Raw genomic sequence first — 25,235 nt, 5'->3', positions numbered from 1 at the left:
TAATTTAATTCTTCATTTTAGCTTCTGTTTTTTCGACGAAGAATATTTGTGAAATATTATGATAAAAATTCTAAAAAATTATTCTGGCAAATCTAGAAAATTTTTAGAATCAAATTTAATTTTTATTTCAAAGTCTTTTGAATTTCTTTTAAAATGTTTGTACTGGAAAATCTAGAAGAAATAATGATTAGTCTTTGTTAGAAATATAGCTTGGTCCAATTTGTTATATATTCTAACAAAAGGCAGATTGGATTTTAACGTATTTAAAACATGTTATCAAAATTTTAAAATTAATCTTAATCAGGAAAAATTACTACTGATGTTCCATGAATTATTTTTTTAATTTTTTCAAAAAGATTCGGATTAGCTAGTTTTTCTCTTCATTTTTTTCGGTTGAATTTTGAATTTTAAAGAGTCGAAATTTAAGATAAACTATGTTTCAAAATTAAATTTTCTTTTTTTTTTTGCGTTTTGTCCTCTTTTAAACCATTCAATTAAGTGTTTTTTTAATCATTTATTCTCTACAAAAAACCTTCCGTAAAAGGAAAAAAAATGTATGACGGAATGACAGACAGAAATACCCATATTTATATATATATATATATCTATATCTATATATACATATATAGATATAGATATATATATATATAGATTTATTTATTTATTAAAGGTAAATTAAACAAATTGGCTATTTCTGGCAATTTTTTAAAGTGTGTATTAAACTGGTAGCCCTTCGCATTTATCGGTACCCAAGCAGAAGCTCTTGGTTTCAAAAAGGTTGGTGACCCCTGATCTAAATATTCGGGAGCTGTTTTGATATTTTTAATTTTCAAAAATATTCGGGTGCCGTTTTGATATTTTTCATTTTCAAAACCCCCTCAAATTTGGACCCAGGGAGCCGGAAGAGTCCTTCATCTTTTAATTTTTTGTAATTCCGCCTCGTCTCCCGTCTCTGCGTCCTGGGGTCACTCCCACTTTACCAAGACCTTAACAGACCGCACCTTTTAGCTTTTTTTTTCCAAAATTGTGTACACTACTGAATTGGGGTCTTATGGCCGCTTATGTGGACACTTATTCTGTCATCTGATGGTGTCAGAAGAGTATAACATACAATGGAATTTGGAAAAAAAAAGTGTAAAAATAAGAATTAGAATGTTACTAAACATGAAGTACATGTTTGTGTACTTATGGACTAAGTGGATCATATCAAAAGATGATTCTTAGTTTTTATTCTAATTAGGGTCCAATAAGCCCAAATAGCAAAGAAAAAAACAACAACATGTAAACAAATAGCTTGGGCCTTAAGAGGTTAAAGTACTGTAGCGTAGTAGCCATAAGTATTCATTAAAAACAAAGCAGAGGTTTTAATTGAACATTTTTCGCCACTGTAACATCACGCACAGTTTGAACAGTAACACTGTTAGAGTCTAGAAAAATCCAACACCGTTCTTTAACCAAGTGGTTCTAAGTGTCATGATTTGTGGTCCGGATCATGTTCTGTTAGTTTTGTACTCCATTAGTTCCCGTTTTTTTGCACCCTTGTTTGTTTTAGTTTCCATGGTTACTTATTATTTCCACCTGTCTCTGATTAGTGTGTGCCCGCTCACCTGCTTCCCGAGTACTAATCAGAGGCATTATTTAACCTTTGTTTTTGACTTTGTCAGGAACCTCTACTTCAACAAAAATTATCATTTTTTTTTTTTCACTAAATTATAAAATGCTCTGATTGAAATTACGACCCGGTGTTCTTAAGGTCTATTTCGACCCATTTATAAAAATACGATTATCAAGCAATAATTAGAGCTAAAACTGAACACAATGACAGCCAGCTCCTCTCCCAATCATGTGAGCTTTAGGGGATTCTCATTTTACCTTGTTATCCAGTACAAAAACAAACAAAGACGGGCATGTGAGGTCAATTTAGTATAAAATTATTAAAATGAAAAAATAAATAAAACACATCTATTTAAGAGATGTGTTCTAATACCCCTCAGTAATAGTCAGGTAACACAACAACCTTTTATTTATTTATACGATTCTCTTGAGGTTCATTTCACCATTTTTTAAATTAAAATCGAGGGGTATATTGACAAAAAAAGGCCCACACCAAAAATATAAAACCCATATTTTCATGGAGAAGGAACCCTAACAAGTTAACAAAGAGATGAGAAACAAATTGACACCATCAGTTGTGTTGTGAATAAGAAGGTGTCCAAACTTTTGGCCTGTACTGTATATCACTATAAATATTTTATTCTTTTTTTTATGCCTTTTTTTGTCAACCATGTGAATATGAATAATGGGTTCCAACCTCAACAAAAGTTGAGCACAATACAAAGTGCTATGCAGTACAGAATCAAACAAACATAAGGAGGCTATGATTTAACGTAAAAGTCCCAACGATGGTCACACACACACTGGGTGTGGTGAAATTGGTCCTCTGCATTTGACCCATCCCCATATTCACCCTCTGGAAGGTGAGGGGAGCAATGAGCAGCAGCGTGCGCCGCGCTCAGGAATCATTTTGTGATTTAACCCCCAATTCCAACCCTTGATGCCGAGTGCCAGGCAGGGAGGTAATGTGTCCCATTTCATAGTCTTTGGTATGACTCGGCCGGGGTTTGAACTCACGACCTCCCAGTCTCAGGGCGGACACAGTTTAACGAGCTAAAACAACAACAAGCTGAACTGTATGCGCTGTTTGCCAACATGTGCACACACGTGGCATCAAAAACAATCCTAAATCACAAAAATGTCATGTCTTGGTGATCATGTTTAGTTTGGCTATGTTCTGTTTGGTTTTTGCACTCTGTCAGTTCCTGTTTTTTCACTCCCTGCTTCGTTTCCATGCCAACCCATTAGTTTTCCCCTGTCCTCATGTCACGCACCTGATTCATTTGGACTCACGCACCTGTTAACCACCACAGCACTATTTAAGCCTGTAGTTGCCAGGCAGTCAGCCTGGCGACATCACCCTCTACACACCTTTGTTGTTCATGCTGCTCTTTTTCATGCTCTTTTCTCCTTCCAATTTAAGTTTTCTTTATTCATGCCATAGTTTGCAAGTTTTGCTTTAAGTTAAAGTACCAATGATTGTCACACACACACTAGGTGTGGTGAAATTTGTCCTCTGCATTTGACCCATCCCTTTGTTCACCCCCTGGGAAGAGAGGGGAGCAGTGGGCAATCATGTTTGGTGATTTAACCCCCAATTCCAACCCTTGATGCTGAGTGCCGAGCAAGGACGTAATGGGTCCCATTTTATAGTCTTTGGTATGACTCGGCCGGGATTTTAACTCACAACCTCCCGATCTCAGGGCGGACACTCTAACAACTAGGCCACTGAGTAGTCCATAGTTTTGCCTTTGTGGTAATTTTGTTTTCTTAACCAAGTTTTGAACCTCTGCCGAGAGCGCCTTTTGTTTGTTCTTTTTTTTTTTAGTTAAGATTAAAATCATGTTTTTACCTTCACGCCATGTCCGATCCAGTCGCTTTGCACCACGGGAAAACAAACCGCAACATAGTCCACGTCCTGAAAAAAAATCCTCAACTTTAACATCCATTTTTGCTACAATATTAAACATTTTAAAAGATTAAACATTTTAAAAGTTCATGATCCATTTTTGAATGAACTGATGTTCCGTTTCAGATCCTTCATGGCTTCAAGAACCAGGTGGGCGAAGAGAACTGGAGCCGCTTCTCAGACCAGTTCCCCATGCCGCTCAAAGAGCGTCTGGCCAGCTTCTACGGGGTGTAACAGTGGGGTCAGTGTGTTCGCTACGTACGTACGTACAGGTGGTCCTCGCTTTACGTTCTACCAGTTCTCTTTCCACAATTTCGATGTCAGCAAGTGGGAACTTAAACCTCAGGGTCGCTCCCGCTGTTAGGGAGTGAGGGATGGAAATCAAAAAACGGTTCCCAGTGTATCAGTAGGTTGTATCCAGTCACCTGATTTAAAAAATTTTTTTTTAACGGAAGTAAACATAGTGGTGGGCCATCAAACCAACATGGGTACTCAAGGTGGGATTCGTTCGCCTTTGATTGATTGATTGAGACTTTTATTAGGAGATTGCACAGTTCAGTACATATTCCGTACAATTGACCACTTAATGGTAACACCCCAATAAGTTTTTCAACTTGTTTAAGTCGGGGTCCACGTTAATCAATTCATGGTATAAATACAAACCCCGTTTCCATATGAGTTGAGAAATTGTGTTAGATTTAAATATAAACAGAATACAATGATTTGCAAATCCTTTTCAACCCATATTCAGTTGAATATGCTACAAAGACAACATATTTTATGTTCAAACTGATATACTTTTTTTTTTTTGTGTGCAAATAATCATTAACTTTAGAATTTGATGCCAGCAACACGTGACAAAGAAGTTGGGAAAGGTGGCAATAAATACTGATAAAGTTGAGGAATGCTCATCAAACACTTATTTGGAACGTCCCACAGGTGTGCAGGCTAATTGGGAACAGGTGGGTGCCATGATTGGGTATAAAAACGGCTTCCCAAAAAATGCTCAGTCTTTCACAAGAAAGGATGGGGCGAGGTACACCCCTTTGTCCACAACTGCGTGAGCAAATAGTCAAACAGTTTAAGAACAACGTTACTCAAAGTGCAATTGCAAGAAATTTAGGGATTTCAACGTCTACGGTCCATAATATCATCAAAAGGTTCAGAGAATCTGGAGAAATCCCTCCACATAAGCGGCATGGCCGGAAACCAACATTGAATGACCGTGACCTTTGATCCCTTCGTATCAAAAACAGACATCAATTTCTAAAGGATATCACCACATGGACTCAGGAACACTTCAGAAAATCACTGTCACTTAATACAGATCGTCACTACATCTGTAAGTGCAAGATAAAGCTTTACTATGCAAAGCGAAAGCCATTTATCAACAACATCCAGAAACACCACCGGCTTCTCTGGGCCCGAGATCATCTAAGATGGACTAATGCAAAGTGGAAAAGTGTTCTGTGGTCTGACGAGTCCACATTTCAAATTGTTTTTGGAAATATTCCACTTCGTGTCATCCAGACCAAAGGGGAAGCGAACCATCCAGACTGTTATTGACGCAAAGTTCAAAAGTCTGCATTTGTGATGGTATGGGGGTGCATTAGTGCCTAAGACATGGGTAACTTACACATCTGTGAAGGCACCATTAATGCTGAAAGGTACATACAGGTTTTGGAACAACATATGCTGCCATCTAAGCGCCGTCTTTTTCATGGACGCCCCTGCTTATTTCAGCAAGACAATGCCAACCCACATTCAGTACGTGTTACAACAGCGTGGCTTCGTAAAAAGAGTGTGGGTACTTTCCTGGCCCGGCTGCAGTCCAGACCTGTCTCTCATGGAAAATGTGTGGCGCACTATGAAGCGTAAAATACGACAGCGGAGACCCTGGACTGTTGAACGACTGAAGCTCTACATAAAACAAGAATGGGAAAGAATTCCACTTTCAAAGCTTCAACAATTAGTTTCCTCAGTTCCCAAACCTTTTTTGAGTGCTGTTAAAAGAAAATGTGATGTAACACAGTGGTGAACATGCCCTTTCCCAACTACTTTGGCACGTGTTGCAGCCATGAAATTCTGAGTTAATTATTATTTGCAAAAAAAAAAAGTTTGAGTTTCAACATCAAATATGTTGTCTTTGTAGCATATTCAACTGAATATGGGTTGAAAAGGATTTGCAAATCATTGTATTCCGTTTATATTTACATCTAACACAATTTCCCAACTCATATGGAAACAGGGTTTGTATTTCTTACACCTGCAGCTCACTATTTGTTTTACAGTCCTTCTTTTGAGGGCAGAATTGACATCTCTTCTTTTTACTTGCCCGAGCTGGGGAAGTGGATTTTTTTTTTTTTGTACGATATTAAATTGTGGGAGTGCGTCGTAACTCGAGGACCGCCTGTACCCCCTCCCCTCCGATATCATTGTGCATTTTCTAATCACCTGTGATGTTTGTTTGTCTCCCCTCACAGGTCCTTGACGCGGGGAGACAACATAGGGAAACCTCTTTTACCCAGGGAACATGTCAACCCTTTACTAGGGGGGGGAAGTCCGCCTGACGAGGGGAGGGAAGGGGTGCGGGCCCCTCCTCCCCGACATGGCGGCAACAGGGTGGGAGGGAGGGGGAGGCGCTACCTGCAGGGCGCCCAGCCAAGTGTGCAGGGGGAAAACTACTTTTAGCACGGGAGGAAAAACAACCAAAAGTCAGACCTGATGATGACGTCATCACCCTATTTTTTTTTTTCTGTTAAAATTGACACAAATTTGAAATATTCCCACTCATCGTGTCGCACGCCAAAGTGTAACGTGACAACTACGCGACCTTTCTGTTTGTTTTTAAAAACGCAATAGCAGGATAAGCACGAGCATGGACAATGTAAACGCTGCAACGCCGAGCTAGTCAGCGGGTCAGTTTCGTGAGAGCGAAACACTCGCGCTAACTTCTCGCCTCTTTTTTCCCCGCAAGCCAGCATGCTTGTGTCACTGTGAGGAGCCGTCGCGTGAGTGTAGGCCATCTTCTTTTAATTTTCTTGTAATCGCAGCGCTTTTTTTTCTTTGCACTGCAAGCCGTGAAGCGGTAACTACCGTAAATTTGGGACTATAAGGCCACACCCACTACATTGTTAGCGGAAAAAACTTTATTTTCCCCACAAATTAGCCGCACCGGACTACAAGCCACAGATATATAGGTTGTGAGATAAGTTATTTACACATAAATGTGTCATGTTTATTTACATACCTTAATAGTCTGTAACAGGGCAGTAAAACGGCCGATCAAACAAAACAGAAGTCATCTGCACCGGACTATAAGCCACAGATATATAGGTTGTGAGATAAGTTATTTACACATAAAAGTGTTATGTTTATTTACATACCTTAATTGTCTGTAACAGGACAGTAAAACGGCCAATCAAACAAAACAGAAGTCAACCGCACCGGACAAGAACCACAAATATATAGGTTGTGAGATAAGTTATTTACACATAAATATTTAATATTTATTTACATACCTTAATTGTCTGTAACACGGCAGTAAAACAGCCAATCTAACAAAACAGAAGTCATCCGCACCGGACAAGAGCCACAGATATATAGGTTGTGAGATAAGTTATTTACACATAAATATTTTATGTTTATTTACATACCTTAATTGTCTGTAACACGGCAGTAAAACGGCCGATCAAACAAAACAAAAGTCATCTTCATGGACCCACTAGCTTCACAAGCTAGCTCTCCAATCAGCTAAACAGACTCAATAACTCCACGGTGACGTTTTGGTGAGTTTGATAAGGAATTTGTGAAACTGAAACAATACGAAAAATAATGCCACAAGTTAATATTTACCCAGAAACTCGTAAAGGCGTTAGCATATTGGCTAATGCTAATGACGCTTCGATAGCACATTTAAATGTGCATTAAAACGCTCCTACAGACGTCACACATGGGACGGCTTAGTAAGTAAAAATAGTTTTAGGTTATATTGTAAAACTTGGGAGTGATGAATGAAGAATCCATACGAGTAGAAACGCTATGGACGATTACAAGACGGAACGGCACTTGTACTTCCGGCTCAAAAAAACAGCAGGAAAAACTTGTAGGCATTTACCTGGCTGTCCAAAACTATTTGTTTTCTGGTCATCTGCGAACAGAAATTCACAAATTAGCTGCACCAGACAAAAGCCACAGATATATAGGTTGTGAACCAAGTTATTTACACATAAATATTTTATGTTTATTTACATACCTTAATTGTCTGTAACACGGCAGTAAAACGGTCAATCAAACAAAACAGAAGTCATCTTCATGGGCCAGACTCAATAACTCCACGGTGACGTCTTGGTGAGTTTAATGAGGAATTTGTGAAACTGAAACAATACGAAAAAGAATGCCATTGTAAATTAATATTTACACAGACATTTGTAAACGTGTTAGCATGTTAGCTAATGCTAACGAATATGCACACGGAATCACACATGAGACGGCTTAGTAGGTAACAAAATATTTGTTATATTGTAAAACTTGGGAGTGATGAATGAAGAATCAATCCGAGTAGAAACGTTATGGCAGTTGTACTTCCGGCTCAAAGCTTTAATCAGCAGGAAACACTTGCAGGCATTTACCTGGTTAATATAAACTACCGTAATTCCTTGAATTGCCGCCGGGGCGCTAATTCATTTAAAACCTCTTCTTACTCCTGCGCTTGCCAAAGGCATGCGGTAAAAGTAAGCATGCGGTAATTATTTTAAAACCTCTTCTCACTCCGGCACTTACCAAAGGCATGCAGTAAAAATTTGAGTGTGATGTAAGCTTGGACATTATATCCTACTGAATAGCTCTTAATCTTCTTCTCTTTGTGTCATTTCAAATTCCCGGTATTGAAAGCAGCCTCCTCCATTTTGAAAATGATGACAGGGGAAGTGTCACGAGTTTGACCAGGCGGTAATAGTAAGCATGCGCTAATTATTTTGCAAAGCGAGTTTGACCCGGCAGTAATTCAAGGCAGGCGCGTACTATATGCCCTGCGGCAATTCAAGGAAATACGGTATTTGCTTTGTGGTCATCAGTGAATAAAAATCCATAAAACAGCTGCACCAGTTTAAAAGCCGCATGGTACGAAGCGAAGGGAAAAAAAGCGGCTTATAGTCCGAAATTTACAGTAGGCATGCTTACACTTTTAAGCGTGTGAAGAAAAAGGATAAGAAAACCCAACCCCATGCTGCGACGTCCGTGTGAATGTCTCGTGACGGTGCAACCGTGACAACGTCCGTCGACAAAAGGACGTCGACTTTTCCGATAAACGTTTTCTTACTCGGTGTTTTGGATCTTAGTGGTTGTGTCTTGTGCCGAGAGAAGCATGACTGCCGGTGTCTTCGTGGGGTGCGCTCTCATCGTCGTGCATGTTGGTGGCGGCAGGGAGGAGGGACTGTTCTCGCTAAACGTCGAGACACAGTGTCGGAATACTGTGAAACCACTTTTTTATTAGTCCACCGCTTCTTCCTGCTCGTCGTCGTCTTCTTCTCGTCGTGCACGTCGGTGTTTATTTTTTTAAAGTTACAGGAAGCCTAAATGTATTCCATGATGGTTTTGGAATGATAGGACTTTTGTTGTTGTTGTTGTTGTTGTTGTTGCTGCCCTCTGCTGGACGGAGTAACAATCGCAGTATTTTAACCCTTGAAATTGGACCTTTTTTTTTTTTTGTTAACGAAGGACGCGAAGATTCGTTCCAGAAAATCTTAATATTGTAATAATACAGTGGAACCTCTATTTGTAATTTATTTCCAGAGAAAATCGCGTAAATAATCTGTGTAATATTATTAACTATACAGGCATATTTGAAGTCAGGGGTTCTTAACCTTTCTGACCTCGGGCCCAACTTTTTCACTACAGACGAGGTCGGGGCCCTCTCAAATATTAACACTAAACAAGTCATCCTACTCTTGATTTTAATCATATTCAATATCAATCAATCAATCAATGTTTACTTATATAGCCCTAAATCACTAGTGTCTCAAAGGGCTGCACAAACCACCACGACATCCTCGGTAGGCCCACATAAGGGCAAGGAAAACTCACACCCAGTGGGACATTGGTGACAATAATGACCCAGTGGGACGTCAGTGACAATAACTATATTTAACTTAGTTTTAATGTAATGCTTTAATCACAATGATTATTACCAAGTTAAGTCGGGCTGATTACAAAAATATATTTAAAAAAATATATGTAATATTCCATCCATCCATTTCCTACCGCTTGTCCCTTTTGGAGTAACAGGGGGGGTGCTGGAGCCTATCTCCGCTGCATTCGGGCGGAAGGCGGTGTACACCCTGGACGAGTCGCCACCTCGTCGTAGGGCCTATATGTAATATTATTCTATAAATATTAATCAATTATGATGCAAAAAATGACAATTTTGTTGTGCCAGCATTATTAAATTAATAGTAAATGCTTCTGAAATAAACTGTCAATATCATTTTCATACTTTAGTCATATATTTGCGCTTAAAGAAACTTAAAGCTTCAGACTTCTTTTGTTTTTATGTCATTGCTATTACTGCCACAAGTGGTGGGAAAGTGTATGACAACTGGCCCATACGGACCACAGCTGGGAAACTGATATTTTTTTTAGTGGCCCCTCTAGGGGGCGCTCGTGCCCTAATAATAGCCCCATGGTTAAGAACAAGAAACATTGGCGTATGCCACACAAGTGTAAAAAGAAGTGAAGTCTTTTGCACATATGTTATAGCATTGTAGCACGTAGGCTGTGGATGAGGCCGTGAATATATTTGAATGGATGTTCATCAATGTTTCAAATGTGGAGAAAGACCTTAGAATAAGACGAGATTGTCTGTAAAACAAAATGTATGCAACATTTTGACCAAACACCCCCAACATTACATGTTACTGACCTTTTTAACTGGTTGTGTAAAATTTAAAACATCAGTTTTTATTATATATACATACATACAGGTATATATGTGTGTGTATGTCTGTGTGTGTGTATATATATATACATATATAAAAAATATGTGTGTGTGTATACATACACGTATATATACATACATATGCGTGTGTGTATATATATACATATATACACACCAAAATATGCATACATATGCATGTATATATATATTTAATATATATATATACACACATAAATATGCATACATATGTACATATATGAATATTTGTGTGTATACATGTACATATATATACAAACAACCATGCATACATATGCGTGTGTATATATAAATATTTGTGTATATATGTACATATATATTCACACACAAATATGCATACATATGTGTGTGTATATAAACATACTTGTGTATATATGTACAGATATACATATTTGTGTATATATGTAAATGTATACATATTTGTGTATATATGTAAATATATACATATTTGTGTATATATGTAAATATATACATATTTGTGTATATATGTACATATATACGTATTTGTGTAAAAATGTACATATGTACGTATTTGTGTATATATGTACACATGTATGTATTTGTGTATATATGTACACATGTACGTATTTGTGTATATATGTACACATATACGTATTTGTGTATATATGTACACATATACATATTTGTGTATATATGTACACATGTACGTATTTGTGTATATATGTACACATGTACGTATTTGTGTATATATGTACATATATACATATTTGTGTATATACGTACATATATAGATATGTGTGTGTACATATGTATACATATGTGTATATTTTTTCATATATATATATATGTGTATGTATGTATATATATGTGTATGTATGTATGTATGTATATATATGTGTATGTATGTATGTATATATATATATATATATATATATATATGCATGCAAAAAGTTATTGTTTAAACCATTTGGTATAGAAAAAATCACTACTACTTAGAGCAAATTTTTTTTTAAATGGTTTAACCTACCAAACACAATAATACATTTATGCAGATTTTTTTATTGCATGATACTGATAAAGCGTTCCCCAACCCCCCTAGGAAGTCCCGCTTCCCTATTTGAGAAAAACCGACCTCCATAATTCATGCATTCTATATTATGAATGCGTGCGATGATGCTTACTGCTTTGCACCATGCCAACTCATCCGCGTCGTTTTCAGAGGTCGGAAAGAAGCAACGGGAAAAGCCAAACACTCGGTTTGTTTATTTCATAGTTCAGAGATTCTCAAACTGCGGTATTGGGAAGAATCGCTTAAATATTCACACCCACTGTTCCTGTTCAAACTGCGTGAGATGTTAGTGGCCAAAAGTATTAAATATACTTGCTTGTTTTTTAGTGAATACTTATGCCTACTATGCTACTATATTTTAATGTGGGTCCTTGCAGTGGTACTTAGAGTTTTTATTATTAAAGATAGCTGTCTTAGATTTGTAAACATGTGCAGCATCAAGGCAAAAGTAACACCACATGAAAGTAAAACTGCTCTGCATTAGATAGATAGATAGATAGTACTTTATTGATTCCTTCAGGAGAGTTCCTTCAGGAAAATTAAGATTAATTAATTACTTATTAATTACTATTAATTACAATAGCTGTCTTCAAGCAGGTATCCTCTTTAGGGTGGAAAGTCCACACCCTTTTTTTTGTCTAAAATAAACGGAGGTAACTGGAATTGAACCGGCATGGCTAGGTTGGTAGAGCGGCCGTGCCAGCAACTTGAGGGTTCCGGGTTCGATCCCCCGCTTCCGCCATCCTAGTCACTGCCATTGTGTCCTTGAGCAAGACGCCCAGTGCCACCAACACTGGTTTAAATGCAACTTAGATATTGGGTTTCACTATGTAAAAGCGCTTTGAGTCACTAGAGAAAAGCGCTATATAAATAGAATTCAATTCACAAGATTTAAAATGTAGTCTACAAAAAAGAAGTACAAACAATAGCAACACCAGCGCTGGAGAGCATACCGAGCGATCTCAAAAATAGCTGCCCGCCTCCCTTGCCTTGACGGGGATCGAAACTGAAAGTTAACCTGCCGTGTGTGTGTGTGTGGGGGGGGGGCTGAGCTCACACGTTAAAACAAGATAAAGATGAGAAACAAAAGTGCGATTATTGTGTTTATCTCCTCCATTAAAAGCCAAATGTGCGGCCATAACACAATAGCCATAAAGTACAATTGTTTACGGAAAAAAAATCAAGTACCAAATATTTCAACGTGATCAAATCACAAATCAAAAATAAACCAAAAGGACAAAAAAATGTGTTTTTGGATTTTTTTTTAAACCAAAATCAAGGTTGAGTTGTGCGATGTCACGCCTCAGAGGTTCCACTGTATTGGCTAATTGTGTACTTGCCATCACTTTTGCAGTACTTCATGGTGGAATACACAGGCAAATACTTGTTTATATTCCACGTGTTTGTGTGTACGTTGTTGTCGTCTCCACTACTTGAATATGTGTTTTATTCCATGTGATCCTCAGGTTGTCTGTGTTCACTGTTTTTGTGTTGTTTTTTTGACCCCGCTCCTTCCCTCCACGTGCGCATCTGTAGTCCACCGAGAACCTCACCCTTTTTTTTTTTTTTTTAAGAGATGCCCAGCGTTTTTTTTTGTTTTTTTTAAGGTGACACGTGCACACAATGTGATGATCAAAACGAATAACTTGCACTTCCAAAAATTTAATGTGATTGTGATTAAAAACCATCGAAATATTTTTGACGTGACGCCTAAAGCTGATTTTTTTTTTTCCCTTTCAATCACATCGTTCAACCACTTTGTACGGATTGACTGTGTTTTATAAAACTTGTTGAGCAACGTCCGATTATCGTCATCCTGTCTTGTTTATTATATTATCCCTCCGTGTTTGGACCATCTGCCTTGTTTTGCGGGGAGAAGCAAAAGTATCACTTTTGATAGTTTTTATTGTCATGAGCTTTAAAATAACACAAAAAGAAGCAAGAAAAAAAAATTGGGGGCCACCAAATATTTTGAATCATGCAAAGAATAAATATATTGTACTGTTGTCATTTTGTAATATTTGTAGGACGATATAGTGGGCGTGACTGGTGACCATGGCTTGAATCTGTACATTGTTCCAATAAATTGTTTACATTTACACGTCTGTTTAAAAAAAAAAAAAAGAAAAAAAATCTACATTTTTATTCTAATTTGGATTGAAGACCAATACCAATACCAACATGATTTCCCCAATGACTGATACCGGATATTAGGACTGAGTCCTCCCAGATTCTTTAGGTCTGAGGTTATTTAAATGTTGTTTTAACCATTTGTTCTACAAAAAAGAGTAGGTACAAACTATCGTGATGCCAGCGCTGGAGAGACAGAACCGAGCTATCTGAAGTTCGGAGCGATATCGAAAATGGTCGCCCGTCTCTCACACTTTTGTCTACCTCGTGAAACTGAAAGGTAACTTGACCGAGCACACACACACTCTCCCCCCTCCAGGCTGGTATTTCATGACACCATTGAATGATATATATATGTATAAATATATATATGTGTGTATATATATACATGTATATTTACATATATATATATATATGTATATATGTATGTACGTATGTATATATATACAGTATATATATATATATATTATATATATATATATATATATATATTATATATATATATATATATATATATATATATATATACAGTATATATATACATACACATGTATGTATATATATATATATATATATATACAGTGGGGCAAAAAAGTATTTAGTCAGCCACCGATTGTGCAAGTTCTCCCACTTAAAATGATGACAGAGGTCTGTAATTTTCATCATAGGTACACTTCAACTGTGAGAGACAGAATGTGGGAAAAAAATCCAGGAATTCACATTGTAGGAATTTTAAAGAATTTATTTGTAAATTATGATGGAAAGCAAGTATTTGGTCACTTCAAACAAGGAAGATCTCTGGCTCTCACAGACCTGTAACTTCTTCTTTAAGAAGCTCTTCTGTCCTCCACTCGTTACCTGTAGTAAGTCGTTATCTGTATAAAAGACACCTGTCCACAGCCTCAAACAGTCAGACTCCAAACTCTACTATGGCCAAAACCAAACAGCTGTCGAAGGACACCAGGAAAATAATTTTAGACCTGCACCGGACTGGGAAGAGTGAATCTACACTAGGCAAGCAGCTTGGTGTGAAAAAATCAACTGTGGGAGCAATTATCAGAAAATGGAAGACGTACAAGACCAATGATAATCTCCCTCGATCTGGGGCTCCACGCAAGATCTCATCCCGTGGGGTCAAAATGATCATGAGAACGGTAAGCAAAAATCCCAGAACCACACGGGGGGACCTGGTGAATGACCTGCAGAGAGCTGGGACCAAAGTAACAAAGGTTACCAACAGTAACACACTACGCCGACAGGGAATCAAATCCTGCAGTGCCAGACGTGTCCCCCTGCTTAAGCCAGTGCATGTCCAGGCCCATCTGAAGTTTGCCAGAGAGCACATGGATGATACAGCAGAGGGTTGGGAGAATGTCATGTGGTCAGATGAAACCAAAATAGAACTTTTTGGTATAAACTCAACTCGTCGTGTTTGGAGGAAGAAGAATACTGAGTTGCATCCCAAAAACACCACACCTATTGTGAAGCATGAGGGTGGAAACATCATGCTTTGGGGCTGTTTTTCTGCTAAGGGGACAGGACGATTGATCCGTTTTGAGGAAAGAATGAATGGGGCCATGTATCGTGAGATTTTGAGCCAAGACCTCCTTCCATCAGTGAGAGCTTTGAATGGTTGACCAAATACTTATTTTCCACCATAATGTACAAATAAATTCTTTAAAATTCCTACAAAGTGAATTCCTGGATTTTTTCCCCCACATTCTGTCTCTCACAGTTGAAGTGTACCTATGATGAAAATTACAGACCTCTGTCTTCATTTTAAGTGGGAGAACTTGCATAATCGGTGGCTGACTAAATACTTTTTTGCCCCACAGTATATGTGCATATATCTACATATATGCACATGTATATATATATTTATATATATATATACACATATGTAGATGTGTATATATATTTATAGATGTGTGTATATATATGCTCATAAATGTATATATATGCGCATGTATATATATTTACATATGTGCATTTATGTATATTTATGCAAATATATATGTGTGTAGTTATATATACATTTATTTGTGTATATATACAGTATATATAGATATATTACACACATGTGCATATACTTATATATATGCACATATATATATATATACATATGTAGATGTATACATATATAGATGTGTGCGCATACATATGTACATATATGCTCATATGTATAAGTGCATATATGCATCTATGGTGTATATATATATATATATATATATATATTGCCCCGCCCACCGACCTTGACTTTGATCTGACAGACACAATGAATTGATGGACCTGTGCTTCATCAATTTATTTTCATCGGTCAGAGTAAGTCATCAACTAACACAAATCTTGTGAAATAATTAAATGGGTGAAATAATAACTTATTAAATGATTAATTAAATGTTGAAATTCTCAAATGTAACTACTTCACCTACATTAGATACATTAATGACACATTTAAATTATTAATTAAATATTTATTTATTTAATGTAGTCCCTTTTAACTCCTTAGAACCATGTTACCTGGCCTCTATTGCTACTCCTCTCGGAGAGAATATTCAGTGAGCAATGTGTTTTGGCGCACAAAAACATTTTTGACATTTATTCTAACCATTTTAGATAATGTTTAACAGCAAATACATTTTTTTAGACCCTAAAAGGAGTTGCCATTTTTCTCTTTAATTGGCTTGCTTGTGCAATATTGATTAGACGTGTATTTACAGCTCCTGCAGGGTGTGGCTTGATGCCTCAGCACATCCAAGGTGATCCAAAGCGTCAATTAAATATAACGGAAGGATTGCACTCACCGGCCATGTCTTGTTGGAAGTGGTGCCTCGTATACTGATCTCACTTTAGGAGACATCGAGGGATGGTGGAGGTGTAGTTTGTGCGCTGTCATGCAGGTCATCACCTCAAATGTACTCAAAAAAGATCTCTCAAAAGCTTGCTGCACACATTAAAGGACCTAAGCTTCCTCATGTAAAAGAGTTTGCTCATGTCCTTCTTATATACAACTTTGCTGTTGTCCTTATGTCAGGTTCAAACACTGATGACATCTATTAAACAAGACAAGAAGCAAGGAATTAAACAGAGACAGAATCAAATTCGGCTCAGTTGAGGAGAAACGTGTACACCTGTACCCAGTGTCACAATGCTCTGACAAAAGATTGTATGCCTCCTTTTATTTGGAATTTTCCCTGATTACATGGAAACAGCTGTTTCGAAGGGAGGGGGGGGGTCGTAAACAGCCATCGCCTTTGATTACAAACAGTTAAAAGAAAAGGTCATAAAACCCTTCAAAAAAGAGGTGCTTGGAGCTTGGGCAGGTCCTGCTTTCGCTCTGCTTTGTAGTTCTCGGGTCAAAACAAAATCTTTCTTTGGATTACAATACATCAAAGAAAAATAACATCTTCCTGTTGCTACCCATCCTACACAGTGGAGTTTTACAAGCCTTCTATTAGGTAGGATCAAAGACAGCTTTTGTCCTCTCACAGGGCGGGCTGTACTCAATGTAACACAAAGTTTTGTGATAACTTAGATACAATTTTTCTGACAGCTTATATATAATATTAACTGCCTAATACGAGTAAGAAGAATAAGCATGCTTGCAAGTTCCAAAATGACTGGAAAAAAAGAATTTTGTTTCATCCAAGACAGCTCAAAAGGAAAGGGATATGCTGCCTGCACCGCAACACTGAAACCCATGCCAACACCCCCCCCATCTCCTGAAATCGGAGGTCTCAAGGTTAGCAAGCATGTTGACGGTAGGCATGGTGTACCTTGGTAGCAAAATAGGCCCAGAACATAATACTACAACCACCATTCCTGACGGTAGGCATGTTGTTCCTGGGATTAAAGGCCTCACCTTTTCTCCTCCAAACATATTGCTGGGCATTGTGGCCAAACAGCTCAAATTTTGTTTCACCTGACCACAGAACTATCCTCCAGAAGGTCTTATCTTTGTCCATGTGATATCAGTTGAAACAAAGTCCTGACTTAAGCGTGTGGACAATGCTGGAGAAACAAGTTCATGTCAGAAAATCCATATATTTAGCTGAACTGCACCAATTTTGTCAAGAGTAGTGGTCGAAAAATTCAACCAAAAGCTTGTGGATGGCTACCAAAAGCGCCTTATTGCAGTCAAACTTGCTAAGGGACATGTAACCAAATACTAACATTGCTGTATGTCAGGTTCAAAAATCAATGACATCTATTAAACAAGACAAGAAGCAAGGAAATGAATAGACAGAATTCAATTTTGCTCAATTTGAGGAGAAATGTGTCAACCTGCAGTATCATCCAAGCTCTGGCGAAAATTGTATGCCACCTCTTTTATATTTGGACTTTTCCTGTTTACATAACAGCTGTTTCTAAAGGAATAGTGGGTATGTAAACAGCCATTGTTTTCGGTCACATTAACACAAAAGAAAAAGAGTGCTTGGACTGGTCCTGGATCGAGCTTGGGCAGGTCTTGGATCAAAATAGATAACCCCGCCCGTCTCCTCCCATCGTACACAATGGAATTTAACTAGCCTTCGGATTGTTGCAACCAAGACAGCTTTCGTCTGTTCACCGGGAACTCAGAGACCGGAAAGTTTTTTTTTGATAATTTACATACAATTTTTCTGACACTGTGTGTATATTTTTGACCCGGCAGATTTGCTAAAATTTTCAGTAGACCCATAATAAATTCATAAAAGAACCAAACTTAGTGAATGTTTTTTGTGACCTACAAGTATGTGCTCCAATTACTCTATCGCAAAAAAAATAAGAGTTGTAGAAATGATTGGAAACTGAAGACAGCCATGACATTATGTTCTTTACGAGTGTATATTCAAGCAGAATGGGAGAAGGAAGGAGTACCTCAGTATTGGCTGAAAAAAAAAAAAATACTTAATGGATATCCCGCTAGCGGCTTGTAAAAAGACCATTACCAGGAAATGATTCTCACTGGAGAGCCCAACTTCAAAGCTACAGATGGAAATCACAATTTTAAAACGGAGAGGATACGGGCATTTATGAATTATAAATTGGGGGGAAAAAATCACTTCATACTTGGAAAACTGGGTCACTTATGTCTCGCCACATAGGCCTGATTTTTTCCCTGATTATTGTCATATATTTTTTGGTATTTTATTTAAGTATTTTTTTCAGTTTTTTTGGCTGGGGGATACAAACAAAAACATTATTTTGACCTTTAGGGTAGACAATAATTTTAACCGAGTCATAACAAAGACTATAAAAAAATGGGAGCCATTACCTCCCTACTTGGCACTCAGCATCAAGGGTTGGAATTGGGGGTTAAATCACCAAAAATTATTCCTGGGCGTGGCCACTGCTGCTTCTCACTGCTCCCCTCACCTCCCAGGGGGGTGGATCAAATGCAGGGAATAATTTCGCCACACCTAGTGTGTGTGTGTGACAATCATTGGTACTAAAAATGTATGTATGCAAAATATGATGTCATGGATACTTGATGCAAAAAAACAACTCAATTACAAAAAATAAATAAAACCATTCTGATTTTAAGAGTCCTACTGCATTCTGAGATATATGCTAGACAGGATTTTGACTCAAACAAGGCATTTAGTTGCCTTTAAACACTATCTGTAAGAATAATTGCATCGAAGTTATCACAAAACTTTGTGTTGCCATGGACAAAACCTGTCTTTGACCCTACCAATCAGAAGGCTTGTAAAGCTCCACTGTGTAGGATGGGAAGCAACGTGAAGGTGTTCTGTTTTTTTTTAATGTATCGTAATCCACAGAAACGATTTTGTCTTGACACGAGATCTACAAAGTGGAGAGGAAGCAGGACCGGCCCCCAGCTCCAGTGACCTTTTGTTTGAACTGTTTTGTAACCAAAGGCAGTGACTGTTTACGACCTCCTCCCCCTTAGAAAAAGCTGTTGCCATGTAATCAGGGACAATCCAAATAAAAGAGGAGGCGTGCAATCTTTCGTCAGAGCGTGGAACACCGAACGAAGGTACAGGTGTCAATTGAGCCTAATTTAATTCTGTCTCTGTTTAATTCCTTGCTTCTTGTCTTGTTTAATAGATGTCATCGGTGTTTGAACCTGACCCTATCTGTAGATTGTGGGTTCTTGAGGGTGCATGGGAGTTTGCCCAACCAGTCTACATGTTCTTTGTAGACTTGGAGAAGGCATTCGACCGTGTACCAAGGGAAGTCCTGTGGGGAGTGCTCAGAGAGTATGGGGTAACGGACTGTCTTATTGTGGCGGTCTGTCCCTGTATGATCAGTGTCAGAGTTTGGTCCGCATTGCCGGCAGTAAGTCGGACTCGTTTTCAGTGAGGGTTGGACGCCGCCAAGGCTGCCCTTTGTCACCGATTCTGTTCATAACTTTTATGTACAGAATTTCTAGGCGCATTCAGGGCGTTGAGGGTATCTGGTTTGGTGGCTGCAGGATTAGGTCTCTCCTTTTTGCAGATGATGTGGTCCTGATGGCTTCATCCGGCCAAGATCTTCAACTTTCACTGGATCGGTTCGCAGCCGAGTGTGAAAGGACTGGGATGAGAATCAGCACCTCCAAGTCCGAGTCCATGGTTCTCGCCCGGAAAAGTTTGGAGTGCCATCTTAGGGTCGGGGAGGAGACCCTGCCCCAAGTGGAAGAGTTCAAGTACCTTGGAGTCTTGTTCACGAGTGAGGGAAGAGTGGATCGTGAGATCGACAGGCGGATCGGTGCGGCGTCTTCAGTAATGCGGACGCTGTATCGATCCGTTGTGGTGAAGAAGGAGCTGAGCCGGAAGGCAAAGCTCTCACTTTACCGGTCGATCTACATTCCCATCCTCACCTATGGTCATGAGCTTTGGGTCATGACCGAAAGGACAAGATCACGGCTACAAGCGGCCGAAATGAGTTTTCTTTCGCCGGGTGTCGGGGCTCTCCCTTAGAGATAGGGTGAGAAGCTCTGCCATCCGGGAGGAACTCAAAGTAAAACTGCTACTCCTCCACATGGAGAGGAGCCAGATGAGGTGGTTCGGGCATCTGGTCAGGATGCCACCCGAACGCCTCCCTAGGGAGATGTTTAGGGCACGTCCGACAGGTAGGAGGCCACGGGGAAGACCCAGGACACGTTGGGAAGACTATGTCTCCCGGCTGGCCTGGGAACGCCTCGGGATCCCCCGGGAAGAGCTGGACGAAATGGCTGGGGAGAAGGAAGTCTGGGCTTCCCTGCTTAGGCTGATGCCCCCGCGACCTGACCTCGGATGAGCGGAAGAAGATGGATGGATATATATATATATTCCGAGCACAACAATATCACATTATCAATGGGAAAATGCATTTTTAAACAATATGATTTGTCTGGGCAGCTAGGAGACATCGAGAGTAACAAGCAGTATAAAATGGATTAGAAAGGACAGATTTAAAACAATTTTAAATACAAAAATAAAATTCAAATTAAAATATTTTAACTCGGGACTTCCCTCGGGCCGGATTTTGGACGCTGGCGGGCCGGATCCGGCCCGTGGGCCGTAGTTTGGGGACCCCTGGTCTTAGTTATGGACTTAAAAAAAAAAATCTGTACGCCTTCTTGTTTTGCTACATTTTTTATGTTATCAATTAAAGTTTTTATTGTTCATTACCAGACCCCCACCTTGTCAAAACCTCCTCAAACCACTCCAAGCCTTTTGTGCTGCGATTTTTTTTTTGGGCCGACTATTTAAAACATGTTATTCATAACCAGACCCTTCCAATCGTGTCAAAATCTCCCAAAAACTTGTCCCAATCGTTAGTGCTACCACAATTTTTGGTTTAACCATTAACGTTATTAAGTTAAGTCCGGGCTTCCTTGCTTAGGTTGCTGCCCCCGCCACCCGACCTCGGATTAGCGGAAGAAGATGGACATTTTATGGGGATGGTTATGAATCATACAACGTTAACATAAAGACCTCAACGTCGGAGTGTGCGGGATTATGGTTGCATAGAAGCGCCAGAAAAAGTCACAAAGGCGGTAGATGACTGCAGCAAAGATGGTCCCCTAATTATCTTGGTCTCTGTGCCATTGGAACCTGGTCTTCTCTTTGCCAAGGACAGTGTGGTGGCTATCTGTGCACCAGTCCCCCCCACTTTAAAAGATTTCGCACACAGGCATTCTCCTGAAGGCAATCCCACCAACAGGAGAACAATCATACTTGTTTCGAGTGTTCGCCGCCGCCGACGATAACATAAAAACTATAAAAGTTTGACAAGAAAATTGTTGTAGCGCAAGCAATTGGAACAAGTTTGCGGTGGATTTTTTTACATGGTGTGAGAGGGCTGGTTATGAATAATAACACGTTAATAACTAAAATAAAAAACATACAAACGTTAATAACAAAAAAACTATAATAGTTTTCATAGTTGGACTGGTTTGGGACAGTGTGGTTATGAATGATAAAACGTTAATTGTTCACATAACATAACATCTGTGATCACCTGATATGTGCCCCCATCCCCCCTCCATGAAAGCAGAAAAGAGAGAGGGCAGATCAACTGGTCTAAAAGAGGGGTTTATTAAAGACCAGAGTATACAAATAATAAATAATAAATAAATGGGTTGTACTTGTATAGCGCTTTTCTACCTTCAAAGTACTCAAAGCGCTTTGACACTACTTCCACATTTACCCATTCACACACACATTCACACACTGATGGAGGGAGCTGCCATGCAAGGCGCCAACCAGCACCCATCAGGAGCAAGGGTGAAGTGTCTTGCTCAGGACACAACGGACGTGATGAGGTTGGTTCTAGGTGGGATTTGAACCAGCGACCCTCGGGTTGCGCACGGCCACTCTCCCACTGCGCCACGCCGTCCCAAATGAGTTTTAAGATGGGACAGGTAGCATATCTAACTATAAATGATAAAACTTTTATTGTTAACAAACTACATTTTTATTAACTATTATAGTTATGTTATTAATCTTTTCTAGGACTGGTTATGACTCTTACAATATTAATAACATAAAACGATAAAAGTTAGACAAGAAAATTGTGCAGAACAAACAAATGGGACAAGTTTGGGGAGATTTTCAGAACGTGAATAAAATAAAAACTAAGAAAGGTTACGATAAATATTTGAGGCACAAATGTAGCACAGACAAATGGGACACATTTGGAAAAATTTAAAGGAATTTTACCTTTGCAACCTCATTGTACTAATGGCTAAGTTTTATATTCATAAATGTAAGTTTGATTATTATTATTTCTTGATTGTTTGTAAATGTTGCATATTATAAATAAAGGTTTATAAAATGAAAAAAAAGGGATTTACTTTGAGTTTACAACCCCCATGGCGTGGCGCAGTGATAGGTGTCCAGTGTGTGAATGTGTGTGTGAATGGGTAAATGTGGAAGTAGTGTCAAAGCGCTTTGAGTACCTTGAAGGTAGAAAAGCGCTATACAAGTACAACCCATTTATTTATTTATCAAACAAAAACAAAACAAAAAAAGGGCGTTTCTTTATTGAGTTTACAACCCCCCTGGCACTGTTTTGTACTTGTTTTGATTATTATTTGATTGTTTGTAAATGTTGCATATTATAAATAAAGGTTTACTACTCTCATAACACCTGCTTAGGCTGAAGAAGATGGATGGATGGAAATATTCCATCCATTTTGTACCGCTTATTCCCTTTCGGGGTCGCGGGGGGCGCTGGCGCCTATTTCAGCTACAATCGGGCGGAAGGCAGGGTACACCCTGGACAAGTCGCCACCTCATCGCAGGGCCAACACAGATAGACAGACAACATTCACACTCACATTCACACACTAGGACCAATTTAGTGTTGCCAATCAACCTATCCCCAGGTGCATGTCTTTGGAGGTGGGAGGAAGCCGGAATACCCCGAGGGAACCCACGCATTCACGGGGAGAACATGCAAACTCCACACAGAAAGATCCCGAGCCTGGATTTGAACCCAGGACTGCAGGACCTTCGTATTGTGAGGCAGACGCACTAACCCCTCTCCCACCGTGAAGCCCTGGATGGAAATAAAAATATATATATATATATTTTTTTTTTTTATTTTGTATTTATTTTTTTTATGTATCTTTTTTTTTTTTTTTTTTTGGATGGAAATAAAAATAGATAAATAAAAAATAAATAAAAAATGGGACACGTTTGGCGGTCGGGTGCTGCTTATGAACCATGAAACGGTAACAAAAACTATCCATCCATCCATCCATTTAATAAGACAAAAAAAATGCCGCAAAAGACGTCGCACATACGAAAAGGACAAGTTTGGGGAGATTTTGACAAGTTTGCGGGGGGCCCAACTTCACACAGGGCTCCTGACTGAGCGACGACAAGACCGGTGATGTACGATACCTCGTCATTCGGCGTCAGGCAACCCGCCTTGCCTTCCTGGCCGTCCGCCATTGGCAGCGCTGTTTCTCCCCGCACAAGCGGCTTGCTTCTCGCCGGGAATAAACCCCGGCGGAGACACGGCCGGGGCGGAGGGAGGTGGAGTTTGTCGTCACCGTCGGCGGGGCGGAGGAAGGCGAAGAAGAAAGGGGGAGAGTGAGCGAGAGAGAGAGAGAGAAAGAAGGCTTACCGGGGGCAGAACACGAAGGGAGGTCGCCGCTGGATGAATTTCCCTCGTCAACTTTCCACGCAGCAAACTGCCAAAGAGTTGGCGTCAACAAGATGATAACGCCGTACTTTATAGAACATTTCTGGGTAAGTAGTGTCTTCATTGGACTTGTTTCCACCGGCGCTCTTGTTGTGTTTTCCCTTACACCTTCACGGAATGTTTGGCTTTAAACGTGCTGTGTTTGAAGAAGGTGTTGTTGAAGAAGGATGTAGACATTTTTGTTTGTTATTTTTAACCAGCCCGGGGCTTTCGGGCCTCTGTGAGCCAACCGAGCTTGAAAACCGTCACGCGCACGCCCCCTTGCGATGCTGATTGGTTGTTTCAGGTCGACTGGGGCGCGTTTGCAGGCGAGTTCAAGAAGGCCATTGGCTGCTTCGAACTGTCAATCAAAGTCTTTCGGCGTTTTTTTTTTTACGCTTCCGTAACTTCTGAAGCCAGATGTTTAGAAAGTTAGACAATCCTTTAGAAGAACACATTCGTATTTGCGAAGCGTTTTTTATGCGTTAAAGTACATTATTTTAGCGTAGGCGCTGCTATAAAGCCTACTTTCTCGCTGTTTGTTCTGCCAACATTATTTGACGTGGCTATGCTAACAAAGTGTTAGCTTGGTAAATATTGTCATATTTCTTACTGGCCAATTAAAGGCCTACTGAAATGAGATTTTCTTATTCAAACGGGGATAGCAGGTCCATTCTATGTGTCATACTTGATCATTTTGCGATGTTGCCATATTTTTGCTGAAAGGATTTAGTAGAGAACATCGACGAGAAAGTTCGCAACTTTTGGTCGCTAATAAAAAAGCCTTTCCTGTACCGGAAGTAGCAGACGATGTGCGCGTGACGTCACTAGTTGTGGGGCTCCTCACATTGTTTACAATAGTGGCCACCAGCAGCTAGAGCGATTCGGACCGCGAAAGCGACACTTTTCATTAATTCGAGCGAGGATGAGGATAGTGAGAGTGAAGGACTGGAAGAAAGAAGAAGAAAAGACGAGGG

The 25,235-nt window shown here is 39.4% G+C and overlaps 2 protein-coding genes and 1 long non-coding RNA gene across 12 annotated transcripts in view; 2 read left to right on the top strand and 1 right to left on the bottom strand.

Moving 5' to 3' along the window:
* Positions 1–13,622, top strand: part of tnpo1 (transportin 1) — a 102,732-nt gene extending 89,110 nt beyond the window's left edge. The window contains exons 24-25 of the mRNA XM_061908086.1: positions 3,650–3,764; positions 6,007–13,622. Of these exons, the coding sequence (XP_061764070.1) occupies positions 3,650–3,757 (108 nt within the window). The 3' untranslated portion in view covers positions 3,758–3,764; positions 6,007–13,622. The remainder of the gene's footprint in view (positions 1–3,649; positions 3,765–6,006) is intronic.
* On the bottom strand, positions 7,625–24,522 carry LOC133557542 (uncharacterized). The gene is made up of 3 exons (XR_009807789.1): positions 23,976–24,522; positions 7,779–7,899; positions 7,625–7,673 (listed from the first exon to the last, which is right to left on the bottom strand). It is a non-coding gene; the product is annotated as an uncharacterized LOC133557542 (long non-coding RNA).
* fcho2 (FCH and mu domain containing endocytic adaptor 2) overlaps positions 24,032–25,235 on the top strand; it is a 180,751-nt gene continuing 179,547 nt past the window's right edge. For 2 of the 10 annotated variants that reach the window (XM_061908077.1, XM_061908078.1), the window contains exon 1: positions 24,033–24,326. In XM_061908077.1, the coding sequence (XP_061764061.1) occupies positions 24,294–24,326 (33 nt within the window). In that variant the 5' untranslated portion in view covers positions 24,033–24,293. Of the gene's footprint in view, positions 24,327–25,235 lie in introns of all 10 variants that reach the window. The other 8 variants (XM_061908085.1, XM_061908079.1, XM_061908075.1 and 5 more) reach the window with 7 other exon arrangements.

Source organism: Nerophis ophidion, linkage group LG08 (genome assembly GCF_033978795.1).
Source record: "Nerophis ophidion isolate RoL-2023_Sa linkage group LG08, RoL_Noph_v1.0, whole genome shotgun sequence".
NCBI lineage: Eukaryota > Metazoa > Chordata > Actinopteri > Syngnathiformes > Syngnathidae > Nerophis > Nerophis ophidion.
This window is presented reverse-complemented; position numbering and strand designations above follow the sequence as displayed.